At 50.5% G+C, this 14,488-nt stretch overlaps 5 protein-coding genes across 5 annotated transcripts; 2 read left to right on the top strand and 3 right to left on the bottom strand.

The window, feature by feature from the left end:
- Positions 1 to 264: 264 nt before the first annotated feature.
- Positions 265 to 957, bottom strand: Z518_07193 (uncharacterized protein; the record flags this gene model as incomplete). The annotated part of the gene is made up of 1 exon (XM_013415322.1): positions 265 to 957. One exon carries the CDS (start codon positions 955 to 957, stop codon positions 265 to 267), a length of 693 nt encoding a protein of 230 aa, XP_013270776.1.
- A 601-nt stretch (positions 958 to 1,558) lies between these two features.
- On the bottom strand, positions 1,559 to 3,466 carry Z518_07194 (mitochondrial Rho GTPase 1; the record flags this gene model as incomplete). Its single annotated transcript, XM_013415323.1, has 1 exon — positions 1,559 to 3,466. The coding sequence occupies one exon, from the start codon at positions 3,464 to 3,466 to the stop codon at positions 1,559 to 1,561; it is 1,908 nt and encodes a 635-aa protein (XP_013270777.1).
- A 633-nt stretch (positions 3,467 to 4,099) lies between these two features.
- Positions 4,100 to 5,409, top strand: Z518_07195 (uncharacterized protein; the record flags this gene model as incomplete). The annotated part of the gene is made up of 3 exons (XM_013415324.1): positions 4,100 to 4,142; positions 4,195 to 4,298; positions 4,348 to 5,409. The coding sequence occupies 3 exons, from the start codon at positions 4,100 to 4,102 to the stop codon at positions 5,407 to 5,409; spliced, it is 1,209 nt and encodes a 402-aa protein (XP_013270778.1).
- A 905-nt stretch (positions 5,410 to 6,314) lies between these two features.
- Z518_07196 (uncharacterized protein) lies at positions 6,315 to 9,128 on the bottom strand (the record flags this gene model as incomplete). The annotated part of the gene is made up of 1 exon (XM_013415325.1): positions 6,315 to 9,128. The coding sequence occupies one exon, from the start codon at positions 9,126 to 9,128 to the stop codon at positions 6,315 to 6,317; it is 2,814 nt and encodes a 937-aa protein (XP_013270779.1).
- Positions 9,129 to 12,312: 3,184 nt separating this feature from the next.
- Positions 12,313 to 14,398, top strand: Z518_07197 (uncharacterized protein; the record flags this gene model as incomplete). The annotated part of the gene is made up of 3 exons (XM_013415326.1): positions 12,313 to 14,158; positions 14,213 to 14,281; positions 14,361 to 14,398. 3 exons carry the CDS (start codon positions 12,313 to 12,315, stop codon positions 14,396 to 14,398), a joined length of 1,953 nt encoding a protein of 650 aa, XP_013270780.1.
- Between the last annotated feature and the right edge of the window lie 90 nt (positions 14,399 to 14,488).

A 14,488-nucleotide genomic window follows, 5' to 3' on the forward strand; every position in this document is an offset into this window, starting at 1 on the left:
CCTGCCCTGTTTCCCCAAAGGAGAATGGAATAAGGAAGTGGCGGCGGTGTATACGTGACTACGAATATCGGGGAATTGGGATTCTGTCAATGTCGGTCATATATCATGTTAAATGACAAGGGTCCGATTCAATTCAGAACGGACGACAATCTCACAGAGAGGCCAAAGGCGTGGACCGTCTATCCATCCAAGGGTCAGTGCCTCCCAATGCGATCTTGGGGTTCCATCCCTTCGAGATTCTCTTTCTTACCAGATGTACGATTTTTATTTTTCACTAATGGCCTCTTCCCACCTTTCCTGCTCCCCCTTCTTCAACAACCACTTCAATTCTTCCCTCTTTTCTGGACTCAGCAAGTCAACCATCGCCTCTGCCGTCATGAAATCGTGATCCATATACTCGAACCCCGGCACCACCGTCTCGCTAATCAGCAACCCTTGCTCACTCACGTCTGACTTTGGGTCCGGAAGGAGGAAACTCGCCTTGAACTTTCCTCCCTCCACGATCCACTGCAGCTTCTCACCCTTCTCGATATCCTGCCCGACCACGAACGTCTCGACGGGTACTCGGCCTTGAGGATCACGCTGGTCCGCGTGGATCAACACATACCGTCCACGCCCGCGGTGCAACGTGTGCACGGTCCGGCCTCTGTTGCGGTGGAAATAGCCGGTTGGACTGCGGGGGGTGATCAGGTAGAAAATAGTGGTGCTGGCGTGGCGGGTGGACGAGGTATCTTTTGACGTGGCGTTGGTGAGAAGTGGGAGGTGCTGGAAGGGGTTCGGGACGAGCAAGGGGTCACGGTCGGTTTCGACGAAATAGCCGCCTTCAATGTGCGATTGGAGTGAGAGCATGGAGATAGTCTTGAGGATAGATGATGATTCCGAGGGTGGGGGGTTTTGAAGGAGAAATTGGGCGTAGGTTGTTTCGTGGTCAGGGATGAGGAGGTTGGAAGATGCCATTTTCGTTGTTGCCTCGGAGATAGGTGAATGTGGTGTTCTTTGGGTAGTTGTTGCAGTGTAGGTCGCTTGGTTGTTGACACTTTGCTCACTGCTGACTGCCAGTGGGGTCGTCTGTAAGGTCAGGTTCTAAGTTAACTGAAGAATATTTGAGGAAGCTCATTCCATTAAATGCGTGCTTAAGAAGGGGATCACAGTCAATTGGTCCGTACGACTAAAAGCCACGAATGAAATGAAGAATGAAGTGTTGAAGTAACGTCTGGGGCTTACCTAAGTAGGGTAGTGATTCAAGGGTCGTCAGCTTCAGCCTCATGAGGTATTGGAGGGAGGATCCGTCTCTGCTCAGTCAGAAGCGAGTATTCATATGCGATAATCTATATGAGCAGAAATAGTCACATGTTTTCTCGGAAACCCCTATGGCCAAATGGAGATGTTTCTACCAATCTTATCGCTTGAAAACGAGATCAAGTTGAACCCAGTGATGTGGCCTCATCATCAGGTCCAAAGCGACATTCTCTGTAGAGGATAGCTATCGACGAAGCCCCCGGTCGGGGAAGTGGAGGTTCCAGAGTGCCTTATCAAACTGTCCGGCCCATCAGCATCATCATCCCATTCCCGAAGCTGATCTTCTCCAAATCACCACCGCTGCTGCACTAGCGCATACTACCGCCCCCAGGACTAGACCATATCTCATAAGTTGACCACTGTCATCATCTTCCAGGGGTCGAGGACATGCTGTTGCAGGCTCCACACCAGCCTCTGATATTACCACGAATAGTTCTTGAATCGAAGGCCAGGTCACGCTAGTGGATATAGGAGGACCCTGAGGCATTCGTTGAATCTGTGCAATATATTCATCCGGTTGATGTTCTGCTCTTTGAGTGGCTCGATCGAGGTCTGCCTTGAGAGCAACATAGACCGAGGGTAGGTCTTCCAGATGAGGATATGTTTTCCGAATATTGGGGATGTACGCAAACGAGTCGGGATCTGATGAATCATACGTGTAGACAATGACGTCGCATTGATCAAGTAATTTGTTCTTGTTTTCGAGAACGGCGGCTTCTGACTCTCCGAGTTCTTTCAGAATGAGATAACATTGTTTTCCTCCAGGTAGCTCCACTGTATTGACGGCCACTCGGGGCTGAATGGTGGGCAGATAGAGATTGTTGAATGGCCGGGCCAGGAATGCATCCAGCAAGGCCGACTTCCCCGAGTGAGGAGCTCCAAGTACATGGGCAAGAACGACGTTTCGGCCTACCCGACCAGGCCGTCTTCTTCGTTTTCGGGGCTTGGTCAATTTGAGAGCAGCCGTAGTACTGGTGTTGGAACGGTCCGTGGACTCAAAACCCAGGTACGCGAGGTACTCCAGCGTTGTCCTCGGTGAGGTGAAGGTGGTCATTGACCATTGGGCCAACCATCCCTGCAGCGTGACATGACCAGCCTCATTCCGCACAGTGCAAGAAGGAAAATTGTTGTCAATCCAAAGTTGAGGAATTCCCGGTGTCGGGGCAAAAAGTGATGCCAGTTCCTCATCTCTCAGACCGCCGTCGTTATCGCGATCGGAGGTAAGAAACAAGTCCACGAGAAATCGGTACCCGGCAGGGGACAGTTCGGCAGATGCATATTCGGGGACCTCAAATTTGGGATGCAGGAATGATTCTTGCAAGGATAAACTGTCAGTGTACTGGAAGGTCCGCAAAATGGCCCAGATTGTCTCGTGACGACCTTTCTCCGCGTACAGTCTGTTGAGCAACAAGAAAGCCTGGGAGTTGATTCCTCGACTTGATGCCGCTCCGGGAATGTGATTTTCAATGGTCTCCTTGATATGGTGCAGGTCGGCAGGACTCAACCCCTTGTCGAAACACTTGATTTGGAAATCTTCCATCTCTTTATCGCTCAGGTAACCATCTTTGTCCTTGTCGGAGAGGTAGAAGATTCGAAGCAAAGCAGCTACTGCGGCAGGTTTGAGGGCTGATTCTTTCGCATCGAATAAGGGTGCAATGGGGTGTGTAACAGCTTTCTGGCACAAGAAAAATGCTTCATTGACATTGTAGTGTTCACGGGCACTGGTTCGAATGCACGAATCAATCTCTTTGAACTCGGACATGACAGGAAGCATCTCCTCTTCCACAATCTGTGAGGAGGTGCTACTTGTCACCAGGTCCGACTTGTTGGCACATAGGATAACGGGCAGATTGACACCCAGAGAACGAAAGTAGGGCAACCAAAACAACGCAACTCTTTCATAGCTGTAGTGGTCGGAATACACCAGGAGGATCACATTGGACTTTCTCAATTCTCTGGCGAGGTTTGCGCGATCTTGCGGGAGGGCAGAGGTATCAACGACGGTAGTGGTAACATTTTCAGGGGTTCCCAGTGTTGGAGGAATGGTGATTTGAGGGAGGACGGCTTGGATTCGGTTGCTGACGAAGGTATCTTTTACGAGAGACGTGATAAGGCTGGACTTACCACAACCCTCATCACCGCAGACACATATTCTGACGGTGGCCATGTCAGGGTTCTGTGATTGTCTACCTCAGACACGTCGGTTCATATCTACGTGGTAGCCTGGATGCGGGGGGGTGAGAGGTCGTAAAGGATTCAGGCCGCGTGCAGTTGGATGATCATGACGCCAACTGTAGCCGCAGGAGAGCGAAGGTGTAGTTAGCCGTCGTATTGCAGGCGATGGCGAGAGGACAAGAGATTTGGGAGTTGTGTGCTCCAAGGCCCAAATGCCTGCGCCTCAATGGCGACGACGATGTTGGCTCTGCGTATACGCTGCCAAGCCTGATATCCGGCCGAAAACTCCAGAATGTCCCGCAAACTCAGCACGAGGTCAACTGTTGAACTCAGCTACTGCGCCTTTCATTTTCTGTTGCCTGTGTATATTACTCTTTCTTACCACCCCTCCTTCTGTCATCCTCGCTCACTCCGAGCACCTCTCCCATTGATCCCTTACACGAGACCCTCCCCATCGCATTTTCACTCCCCCCGCCTCGGTCACGGCCAAGTCGCCATACAGCCCGTCGGCTTCCGACTTGCGCTCTACCACACTGACAATATTCCTGCCTGAACGCAAGGACTGAGTGGGCCCAAAAAAAAAAAAAAACTTTTTGTCCATTGAGCAAAAAGGGTGTGATTCAATATGCCGTTCGGTATCAACAATCCGCTTCCCTCGTCCATGAGGAGTATGTCAGATCAAATCCGATTTCTAAGCATCCAAATTCTAACACGTTCCAGGCGAGTGTAGAAAAGCTGCTAAAATTCTAGCATCGTTTGTCGACCCTAGGCAAAGTTTTGGTCCTGACAAAGTCATTCCTCCTCAGATTCTCGCCAATGCAAAGGTGGCTCTCACGAGACTTCAATACCGGGTCAAAGCTGACAACAAGCCAGGGTCTAGCAGTCTTAACGGTCCTCAAAGCCGGTTTCCTTGGTTCTGGTCGATTTGGTTCCGGTATCGTTGTCGCCCGACTGGCGGACGGTTCGTGGTCAGCACCATCAGCGATTGCAACAGCAGGAGGTGGATTCGGTGGACAAATTGGGTTTGAACTGACCGATTTTGTCTTCATCCTCAATGATGCCAATGCCGTCCGATCATTTGCCCAAGCGGCATCCGTCACTTTAGGCGGTAATGTCAGTATCGCTGCTGGTCCGGTGGGCCGAAACGCTGAAGCGGCCGGTGCCGCCAGTTTGAAGGGGGTGGCCGGTATTTTTGCCTACAGTAAAACCAAAGGATTGTTTGCTGGTGTCAGTTTGGAAGGAAGCGTCCTGATTGAGAGAAGAGATGCAAACGAGAAACTTTACAATGGCCGGGTCACTGCAAGACAATTGTTGGAAGGCGCCGTCAGACCACCCCCAGCCGCCGATCCGTTGATGAGAGTCCTCAACACACGGGTTTTCTCCGGCGTCGCATTCAATGACGGGATGTACAATGACATGCCCGTCTACGACGACCAACATGACGACCTGGTATGGGAAGGGAGAACCGGCGAGGCCTATGGGGCCAACGTTCGCAATAATCGTGACCGGTCCTCCACCTTTGGGTCCAGAGACGACAACTATGAATATCGTGATAATCCGCGACGTGCCAATACTTGGGCTGATGATGTCTATGATCGAATGCCGAGCGGACGAAGGACGGACACTTTCGACAGTTTCTCTAACCGAAGCCGGTCGAGTACGTTGCAGAATGATTACAGCTATTCGGACAACAGACCCAGCAGACCTTCGGCACCCAAGCCTGTTTTCAAGCAGCGAACGGGGTCGCTTGGACCAGATCAAGCAATTGCGTTGTTCACCTTTGATCCTGATCAAGATGGTGATCTCGGGTTCAAGAAAGGAGACATCATCACCATTACGAAGCGAACCAAAAACAAGACCGATTGGTGGACAGGACGAACAGAAGATGGTCGCACTGGTATTTTCCCTTCCAACTATGTGGAGACGGCAACCTGAAGAAACGTTGGTGTTTCTGACTTGGGGATTTGCTCGAGAAACTGACGGTGTGGTTTATACCCTTCTGCTTTTGTTCCATTGTCTGGCCAATCTAGCGTCGGAGTTTGAATCAAAACTTCAGCATTTCAGACTGGGTTTACATTTATGTTGATCTGGCGGTGGCATTGCTTTGCAGAATGAGGCGAAAATAGGAATGAAATGGTACGACTATATACATACTCTCCTAGTCCGTCTGCTCTCTTTAATCCTCGAGTCTCTTCAAATGGATATCACGTGTTTCATGCTCAGGGCTGTTTCGCAGCCGGCCGCTTCTCAGAGAGTTTGCTCATAACATTCGTCCACCCGCGATATATCTTTCTCACTTTCTGTTCTGCGTGTATCACGTAGCGACGCGACACGGGCATCGCCATGCTCATGCTCACACTGTTCTTTGGGATCGTGTGTTTTCCGACGATTGTCGCTTTAGGGATACGTGCGACGACAGATTGGCACAACTCGACGCCCTCCTCGATGGTGGTGCCGGTGTGTTTTTTCATTGCGGCATGGACGTACGCTTTGTGCGTCAATTTTGTGCCGTATTATCGTGTCCCGGCTGATGCGGTTGGGGAGAGTGATATTGGAATTGAACATGATCGCGATCGCAAAGGAGAGGCAAGTGGGTGTAGATGTTAAGACCGGAGTCATGGAGAACAGAAACGATGGGTACATAAGATGGCGAGCGTGCCGGCCGCCTTGTGTTTTATACAGTAGTTTATGGGCGAGAAGCGATAAGAATATGCATGTGCTGTACAGGGTATTTCCAATCTCCAAAATAGTACACCGTTGACGTTCTTCTCTTATCAGGATGGACAGACCGCCTCATCAATGTAGGGCTGAGTGAGTGGTTTGATCCACATTATCCATTACTATGCTGCAACGCGATCCCTTTCCTTATCCCTCCCTCTTGTTTTCAACATTTGCCCAATCATGAAATGATTCACGTCCTCATCTGCCCAATAACTCAAATGGCTGGCGATACTTGCAAGCAATGACACGTCGAACATGCCCTCCTGAATATGATAATCCACTCGACCATTGCTATTCAAGGCACGTACTTTGGCTTCCTCACGTTTCAGCTTCCGCGCACGCTCCTGCACGAGTTGGTATTCTGCGGATTTTGAGGCAGCGGTCTCATCGTTATCTTCACCACTGGCAGCATATTGCGTTCGTTGGCGTTGCTGGAAGCCCGAGTACAGCGTTTCAAGCTCAGAGTCGATGAGTGTCGACGCCTGTTCTGTAGTCGGAGGAGATTTGGCTGCGTCGGCCAGGTCTTGTTGTCTCTTCTCATCAGCGACGGGCATGTTTTGTGGGGAATTTGCTTGGCCGCCGGGATTAGTGGACGTCCCACCTGTGGTGGTCGCTTTGCCTTTGTCTTGAGGTAATGCCTGCTCATCCCCGGTGATGCCCAGACTTTTGTTAATCAGGCTAGACGCCACGCCAGATGTGAGATTGTACCAGCTCGACATCACCTGTTGGCCGACACGGGTTGAAATGTTGGCAATGCCCGGCGCGCCAAAGAGGGCTTTCCGGGTGTATGGGAGAGGCTGGGACTTGAGCTGTGCCATTGCTGGGGAGATCAGAGGCTCCATGCGGTAGGCAATGGGATCTGTAGGGTGGAAGATGTTGAAGAGCTCGTTGCATTTTGGTGACGAAGTCGTGATAGGGATTAAATCTTTGGAGCTTACACCTGATTTTATTTTCAATGCGGCACTGTCAAATGGGTCATTCCTCATCGGGTCCGGATCGAATGGTGACGTGGGAACAATGGTCGCTCTGAGGGCGCTGGCACCTAGAGATTGGCGGCCAGCAATGGTCCTTCCCTTGAGCATTTGGAACAGAGCGATGGGCGAGCCAAGACAGAAGAAGTTCTCCACGTCGAAGTCGAGGCGAAGATCTTCCCCCTCCAGAGCAGGCTCTCGTGAAGTCTTGCTGGATACTCGGCGAGGCCTTGTCTTCATCTCCTCTTCTTGTCGGCAGAGAATGTCGAAGATAATGGCACTGCCAAGGGAATGACCACAAAAACTGACCTTGCCAGAAAAGCCTGTTCGTTCTTTGAAGAGCTGATAGACTCTGTTCGACTCCTTCTGTACAATAGAGGCGATGTGTTCTCTATACGCACTCTGGTAGAGGAGGACATCCATGGCCAGATCTGTGATGAGATTCCGCACGGCCGGCACTCCTTCCACCGTGATGTCCTGCAAAGAAGGGTACTCATCGTCGAACTCTGCATCCGCGTCTCCGAGATCCAATTCCTTACGATTCTGCTTGAGACTTTGCTTCGGAAAGTCGAGCAAATGTCGCCAACAGATTGGGAGAACTTGGACTCTGCAATTTTTCGGGTCGCCACTCAATGCTTGTAGGTCCGGGGCGGTTTTATAAACGGCCTTCATGGTCTTTCGTAGAGTGTTGACATCGTGAATGAAATTGATGCTGTCGAGGCGGAGACCAAGTCGTTGACCAATGCCATGCGTAACCAAAACCAAGTGGTCAATCTGCCTGGCCTGTTCGTCGCCGTATTTTTCTCGGGCATCTTCCATTTCCTTTTCTTCCTGCTCTCTTGCTTCTTCCTCTCCCAGGTTTTCAGAGTCGTGAGAGTCTGACATCCCTGCCAAGGATGAGATTTGACGTTCCAACGCTGATCGTCGAGGTTTGTCAACCTTGTCCTTAGCCTTTGGCTGATCATTTATTTGATCTGTAGTGGCGGCGGCAGTTTCTGGGTTTATTTTGGCAGACTTGCGCTTCTCCTTTGCGCTTGTTGCTTCGGCAGCTTTTGGATCGGTCTTTGAGTCTGCTTTGGGGTCGGCGGGCTTGGCATCTGACCAGCCTCGAACAATCTTGGTACCTCCATAGCCAACAAATCTGCCATAGACGGTGCTGCTCATACGAGAAATAAAGTCGTCAGATGATAGATAGGCTACAGTCGCATCTTGATAAGTGACAGTCGTGTTCATATGAGCTCCGAAGAGTCGGTAGGTGTTGGGAGCAGAAGACTGGCTGTCATCTTGGGAGGGAGGTGCGTTGCCCGGTGACCGACCCGATGACCCATCCATTACCACTGAGTCGGGTCGACTTCTCGGCTGCGATGTTGAACGAGGAGATATGATGCTTGCTTTCCTCCATGGTGCAAGCTTTAAATACCCTTCCTCGAGTTGATTGGCAAGATTTTCATCGCAAGGTTTGAGAGGTGAGCTATCTGCGTAAAACCAACTGCCTCTGCGGATCTCATACACCGGACCTAGCCAATAAGCTGGTTCTAGCTCACGTTTTTCAATGTGGACATCGAACAAGAAATCCTCGTTGACTGGGACTTTGGTGCCGCTGATTCCGAGACTATCAGCTTGACTTCGATTCTCATCATCTAGTGACTGGTATGCCTTTTCAATGGCTTGTGAATCCGTCGATGAAAATGGTACGAATTTCTTGGGAACCGGTGGTGGCTTGTTCTTGTCTTCGGGACTTGATTCGGCGGCGAAGGGCTTCCGCTTGGCCACATCGACCGCATAGAACCATCTCGTCTTGAGAGGGGGACAATCCTTCGGATATCTGCGAAGACTAGGGGAAGGTCTGAGACTGATGGTATGGTCGAGGCCGCTGGATTGCTTCAGAGCGGGAGGATCCTCTTTGGGCTTCTGGAGAGGAGACTTCGGCGGGGGAGTACTGCTTCTACTCCAAGGAGACATGGATCCTAAAAAGGAGGCGGAGGCTCTGTTGGCTTCAGCCATGCCTTTCCGGAAAGCCCTGATTAGGGCCGGAAAGCGCTCCAATGTGACGGCATGTAACTGGATGCTCGTGGAGAGGTACCAGGCTGAAGCGAGGGAGAAGATGACAAAGGTCGCGATCGGGAATCCGTGGGGTCGATTGAGCCGGAGTGGCGATTTTGATAATACGAATGTCTCCTTATGGTATACTCTTCCTTTTGTCAATTATCTTTAGTCTTCGTTCGGGAAGCCAATTGAGGTGATATGATTGCCAGGGGGACAATCAAGTTTGAGGTTTTGATGCAGGGTACGCCACTGCAAGATGTGCTTTGCCAAGACTCAGCCACATGTTCTTCTAGATATGGTATAGCTCATGATTGCGCCGCCCCCTTACGTCATTTGACACCAATTGGGAGGGCGGGCGATGCCGCTCTAAGCTCACATGATATAAAGAAACCAGAAAGGATCTGCATTGCTCAATTAGAGAGCATTGATCAAACAGGATGTTTATAGCTAGCGATGTTCTCATCAAATGAAATTTTCAGCTTTCGCGACCCTTTGCTTTAGATCAGTCTAACCTTCCAGACCATTGCCAGTGATGCCGTGCTCATTGACACGAGAGCGCTTCCAGGGTCTTTCATCCGTCCACCATCCAGTCTTTCTCAACTTGAAGTCTCAAGTTGTAGATCTGCTCCACTATGCTCACAATTATCTCGCCAGCATCGACACGACCATCTCATCGACTTTTTCCGCCGCTACTTCCAGAAGCTCCCTCGCAACAAGTGCGGAATCCGCCAAAGGAACTTTCAACCCAATCTGCTTCGCTGGTTGTGCATCTTGTGGCATGGGCATGAATTCACAGTAATCGCCAGCAAAATCTATGCATGAGGAAATAATCATATGAGAATTCGAATTTGTTGGCCGGCATGGATATCAGGAGAGTTCGCAGAGGTTGTGGGATACTGATTTGGTGTCTGGCATTCCACTTCCTGTTAAGGCTCGACTTGGCTTCAGACATAGTCGGTCGCCCCACGGTCAGTAGAGAACCCTCCTCGTCATCTTCGATTTCAAGCCAGTTGCTTTTGTTTAGGATCCTCTCTATATCTTCTATCACATCCGTTCTCTCGACTCCATGGCGGTGCCTTGGCGTGAACATGCGCGTAACAGGGGCTTACTCCAACACAAACATCGATGTCCAGTGACTGACGCGGCTCCAGTGTTTTGAGGTCTTCTGCTCTGAGCAAAATTCGTCGCAGGATAGCCCGCTGCAAGACAAAAGCGACGGAAGTATTGTTCTGCAAAATTTGGACGATCGCCAGCGAACCTATGTTGTTTGACTTGCGCTCCCAGGAGAAGCTCCATATCTTTCCAATCTTTCTTCACCAGCTTTTCTTGCCGAATACGTTGTAGGGATGGCTGGGGAAAAAAGAGAGAGCCCAGATGTTCGAAAATGGTATTCTGGCTTTTCCTTGATATCGTAAAGGCTAATCCTGCAGTCAATAGGGCGGTTTTCAAGGAGACGACGGTCTTCAATGAACTGTTGAGAGGCCCTGGTCCGCCTTGGGATTCCTTGAAGCTTGTCAATAGCATAAGTAGCGTGAATAGCGTCTGCTAGATGTTTCAAGAACATGTCGTTTGATGGTGGCCATGTACCAATCTTGATATTCTTGTGAAAGTCAAAATTTCGAACAGAGGCTTCCGCTGCGCTAGTGATCCTGCGGAGGTCTGCAAAGCTGCAGTTGACGTCGCCACGTAGAATGTGATAAATGTCGAGGAAGATCTGAGTAGCGAAAAGCACATTGAGAGGAAGATGGCCGGTTTTCAAAGCATTGCACAATCCACGAGTATGTTCGTCGTTAGTTGCCGATCTCTGTAGAGCCGGAACCGTGAGACAAAAATCTGGAAGAATTTCTCATAGTATAGCTCTATCTTCTCTGAAATTCCCTGCGGTTTGACATTTTCGAGTGATCTGCAGAGAAGTCTTCTGTATGCTCCGGGCCGATGTAGAGGAACCAATCCGGGTTTGGTTACTGTCATGTACCCATATAACACCAGGTTACTGGGAAGAACATGGTCTTTGAGAAATCATACAGAGCGAAGTTGAAGTCGCCTCCAGGAATTTCTGCATGATTAAGATCGAAGTCTTGGCCGAGGTAATGTGCTCCACAGTAACACTTGAGTACTCTTCCACGAGATGCAGATATATGACACTCTTCTGCCTCCGAACGTCGTACATGTCTAATGCAGTGTTTGATGATATTGATGCACCGAATTTCTCTTTCCTATAATTCATCCGGGTTTCCCCAAGGAGGGTTCTGACTGAGTCAAAGCCGGTCAAAAGATGGGTGAATGCAATGAAAGCTCCGTCAAGGTCTATAATAGTTTCCGTTTGGTGATTAGCCTCCGGCTCATTAAAGACAAGCCCAACAAGTGTAAGATGGCCAGCGCCTGAAGATCGTGGCTCAAGGGTGTCATCACGCTTGGAAGCATGCGAGGCTTGAGGAGCTCTTTTATACCTTCAAGAGCTCCCACGAAGAAAGAGTGTCGTTGATCAGAATCGCAATCAGCGGTGTCCCGAATCGTCTGTCCATTTGGATTGCTAATGTCAAATCCCACTCTTTTGCGCGATGCTATTGCTCGGTCAAAGATTCGAACACGTGTATTTGGGACATTGACAGGAGGTTTGTGGAAGGCAGTGATATGTTGAGCCATAGGGAGAAATTCCTTCAGAGGGATCGAGTAAATTGGTGGCTTTTGGCAGCTTGTCTTGCTAGCACCCTGGCGCGGAAATGTTGTGGGGATTCGTATCTGTTGTTTGCCGGGATTCCTGCGCGGGAGGTTAAAGCGGCATCATCACCCGACACCCTTAGCACGTGACCTTGGAATCTAGACCTGGCTCGATTTGACTGGTCGGGGAATGCCAAAGTATGTCATAGTGCCTACTCATACACTGCCTCAAAACTGCCCTTTGACGCCCAATCGACCCTGCTTATTGATTGCGACACCTCAGCAGGCACCACCATAACCATCTCTACATATCTATCATCGCCCTCAATCTTTATCAGAATATTCTCTCTCAATTCCACCATCCTCGCCATTTCCTCTGCCCTAACCATTTTCTAACCGCTCTCTTTTGCGGGCCCTTGCCCCGCCCCCTCCATCCACCATGGCAGCCGTTCTCAAACTGCAGCGCAAATATCCCCAATTCCCACAGAACGAAATCTTCCAGTTACAAGATGCCTTTCGCAGGCTCGATGTCGATGACAAAGGATATCTTGACGAAGCTACCGTCATTAAAGCCACCCAGCTGTCCGAACGACAGTCTTACGACGTGGTCAGACAAGCGTTGAAAGAGGTGGAACTCGACAGTTCAAGACGAGTAGAGCTCGAAGATTATGTTGACTTGATCGCCAAAGTTCGCGAGTCGTCTCCTGCTCAGCAGCGCATGTCAACCGGCGCACAGAGGCCGATCTCGGGCAATGGGCTGCCGGCTCCGGGGCACGCTTCCAAACCCAGCTTGGGAGGTTCGGGTGGAAAGATTCAAGTCCAGGGATCCTCTACCAACGTGACTCACACGATCAACGAGGAAGAACGTACTGCTTTCACCACTCACATCAATGCCGTCCTTGCCGGTGATCCCGACATTGGTCACCTCTTGCCTTTCCCCACCGATACCTTCGAGATGTTCGACCATTGCAAAGATGGTTTGGTGCTGGCCAAACTCATCAACGACAGTGTGCCGGACACCATCGATGAGCGTGTTTTGAACAGGCCCGGCACGAAAATCAAGACGCTGAATGCATTCCACATGACCGAAAATAACAATATCGTCATTGAGTCTGCCAAAGGTATCGGCTGCTCCGTGGTCAACATTGGCAGTGGCGATATCATTGAAGTTCGAGAACATTTGATTTTGGGCTTGATCTGGCAAATCATCCGCCGGGGCCTGCTGGGCAAGATTGACATCAAACTACACCCGGAACTCTACCGGTTGCTCGAGGAAGACGAGACACTGGACCAATTCCTCCGGCTTCCGCCGGAGCAGATCTTGCTCCGCTGGTTCAATTACCATCTCAAGAACGCTGGCTGGCCCCGAAGAGTGACCAACTTCTCCGGCGATGTGAAGGATGGTGAAAACTACACCGTGCTTCTCCATCAATTGAAGCCGGATATTTGCTCCAGAGCTCCGTTGCAGACGAGAGATCTTCTCCAACGCGCCGAACAGGTTTTGCAGAATGCTGAGAGGATTGATTGCCGGAAGTTTTTGACTCCAACCGCTCTGGTAGCGGGTAACCCCAAACTCAACCTTGCGTTCGTCGCCAACCTCTTCAACACTCATCCAGGTCTTGATCCGCTTACGGAAGAAGAGAAGCCTGATATCGAAGACTTCGACGCTGAAGGCGAACGCGAAGCCCGGGTCTTCACCCTGTGGCTCAACAGTTTGGATGTTCAACCTCCGGTTCACTCTTTCTTCGATGATTTGCGTGATGGAACAATCCTTCTCCAAGCTTACGACAAGGTCATTCCTGGGAGTGTCAATTTCCGTCATGTCAACAAGCCTCCGGCGTATGGCGGTGAGATGTCCCGATTCAAAATGGTGGAGAACACAAACTATGCTGTGGAACTTGGCAAGCAAAACCGATTCTCGCTCGTGGGCATTCAGGGGGCGGATATCACGGACGGCCAACGCACCTTGACGCTTGGCCTTGTCTGGCAGCTTATGCGCCGTGACATCGTCAGCACATTATCCGGACTTGCCCAGCGGATGGGCAAACGTGACCTGTCCGACGCCGACATGATGAAATGGGCCAACGACATGTCCCGCAAAGGCGGCAAGACCTCGTCAGTCCGATCATTCAAAGATCCCGCCATCACGAGCGGTATCTTCCTTCTGGATGTGTTGAATGGAATGAAGAGCAGCTATGTCGACTACGAACTCGTCACTCCTGGAAGGACACCTGATGATGCGTATGCCAATGCCAAATTGTCCATCAGCATTGCTCGAAAGATGGGTAAGGTTTTCTGTGTCGGTTTCGTTTTGGACGACGAGCTGATCAGGTCTCTAGGATCCACCATCTATCTTCTTCCAGATGATATCGTGCAAGGGCGCGCCAGACTGGTTACCACTTTCGTTGGTCAGTAGCAAAATTCCTTGAAAGCGCATTGCTTATATGATGGCAACTCAATGGCGACAACACTGACGCAAAGAATTAGGTGCCCTTATGCGAACCGCGGAGAAAATGGGAGTGTAATTTCCCTTTCTGAATACTGACAGAATCCCGAGGGCGAAAAACGAGTGGAAACAAGCACTGAATGTGGCGCTGGGGCACTTGGGGGTCTCA

The sequence above is a fragment of the Rhinocladiella mackenziei genome, assembly GCF_000835555.1.
Source record: "Rhinocladiella mackenziei CBS 650.93 unplaced genomic scaffold supercont1.5, whole genome shotgun sequence".
Classification (NCBI taxonomy): domain Eukaryota; kingdom Fungi; phylum Ascomycota; class Eurotiomycetes; order Chaetothyriales; family Herpotrichiellaceae; genus Rhinocladiella; species Rhinocladiella mackenziei.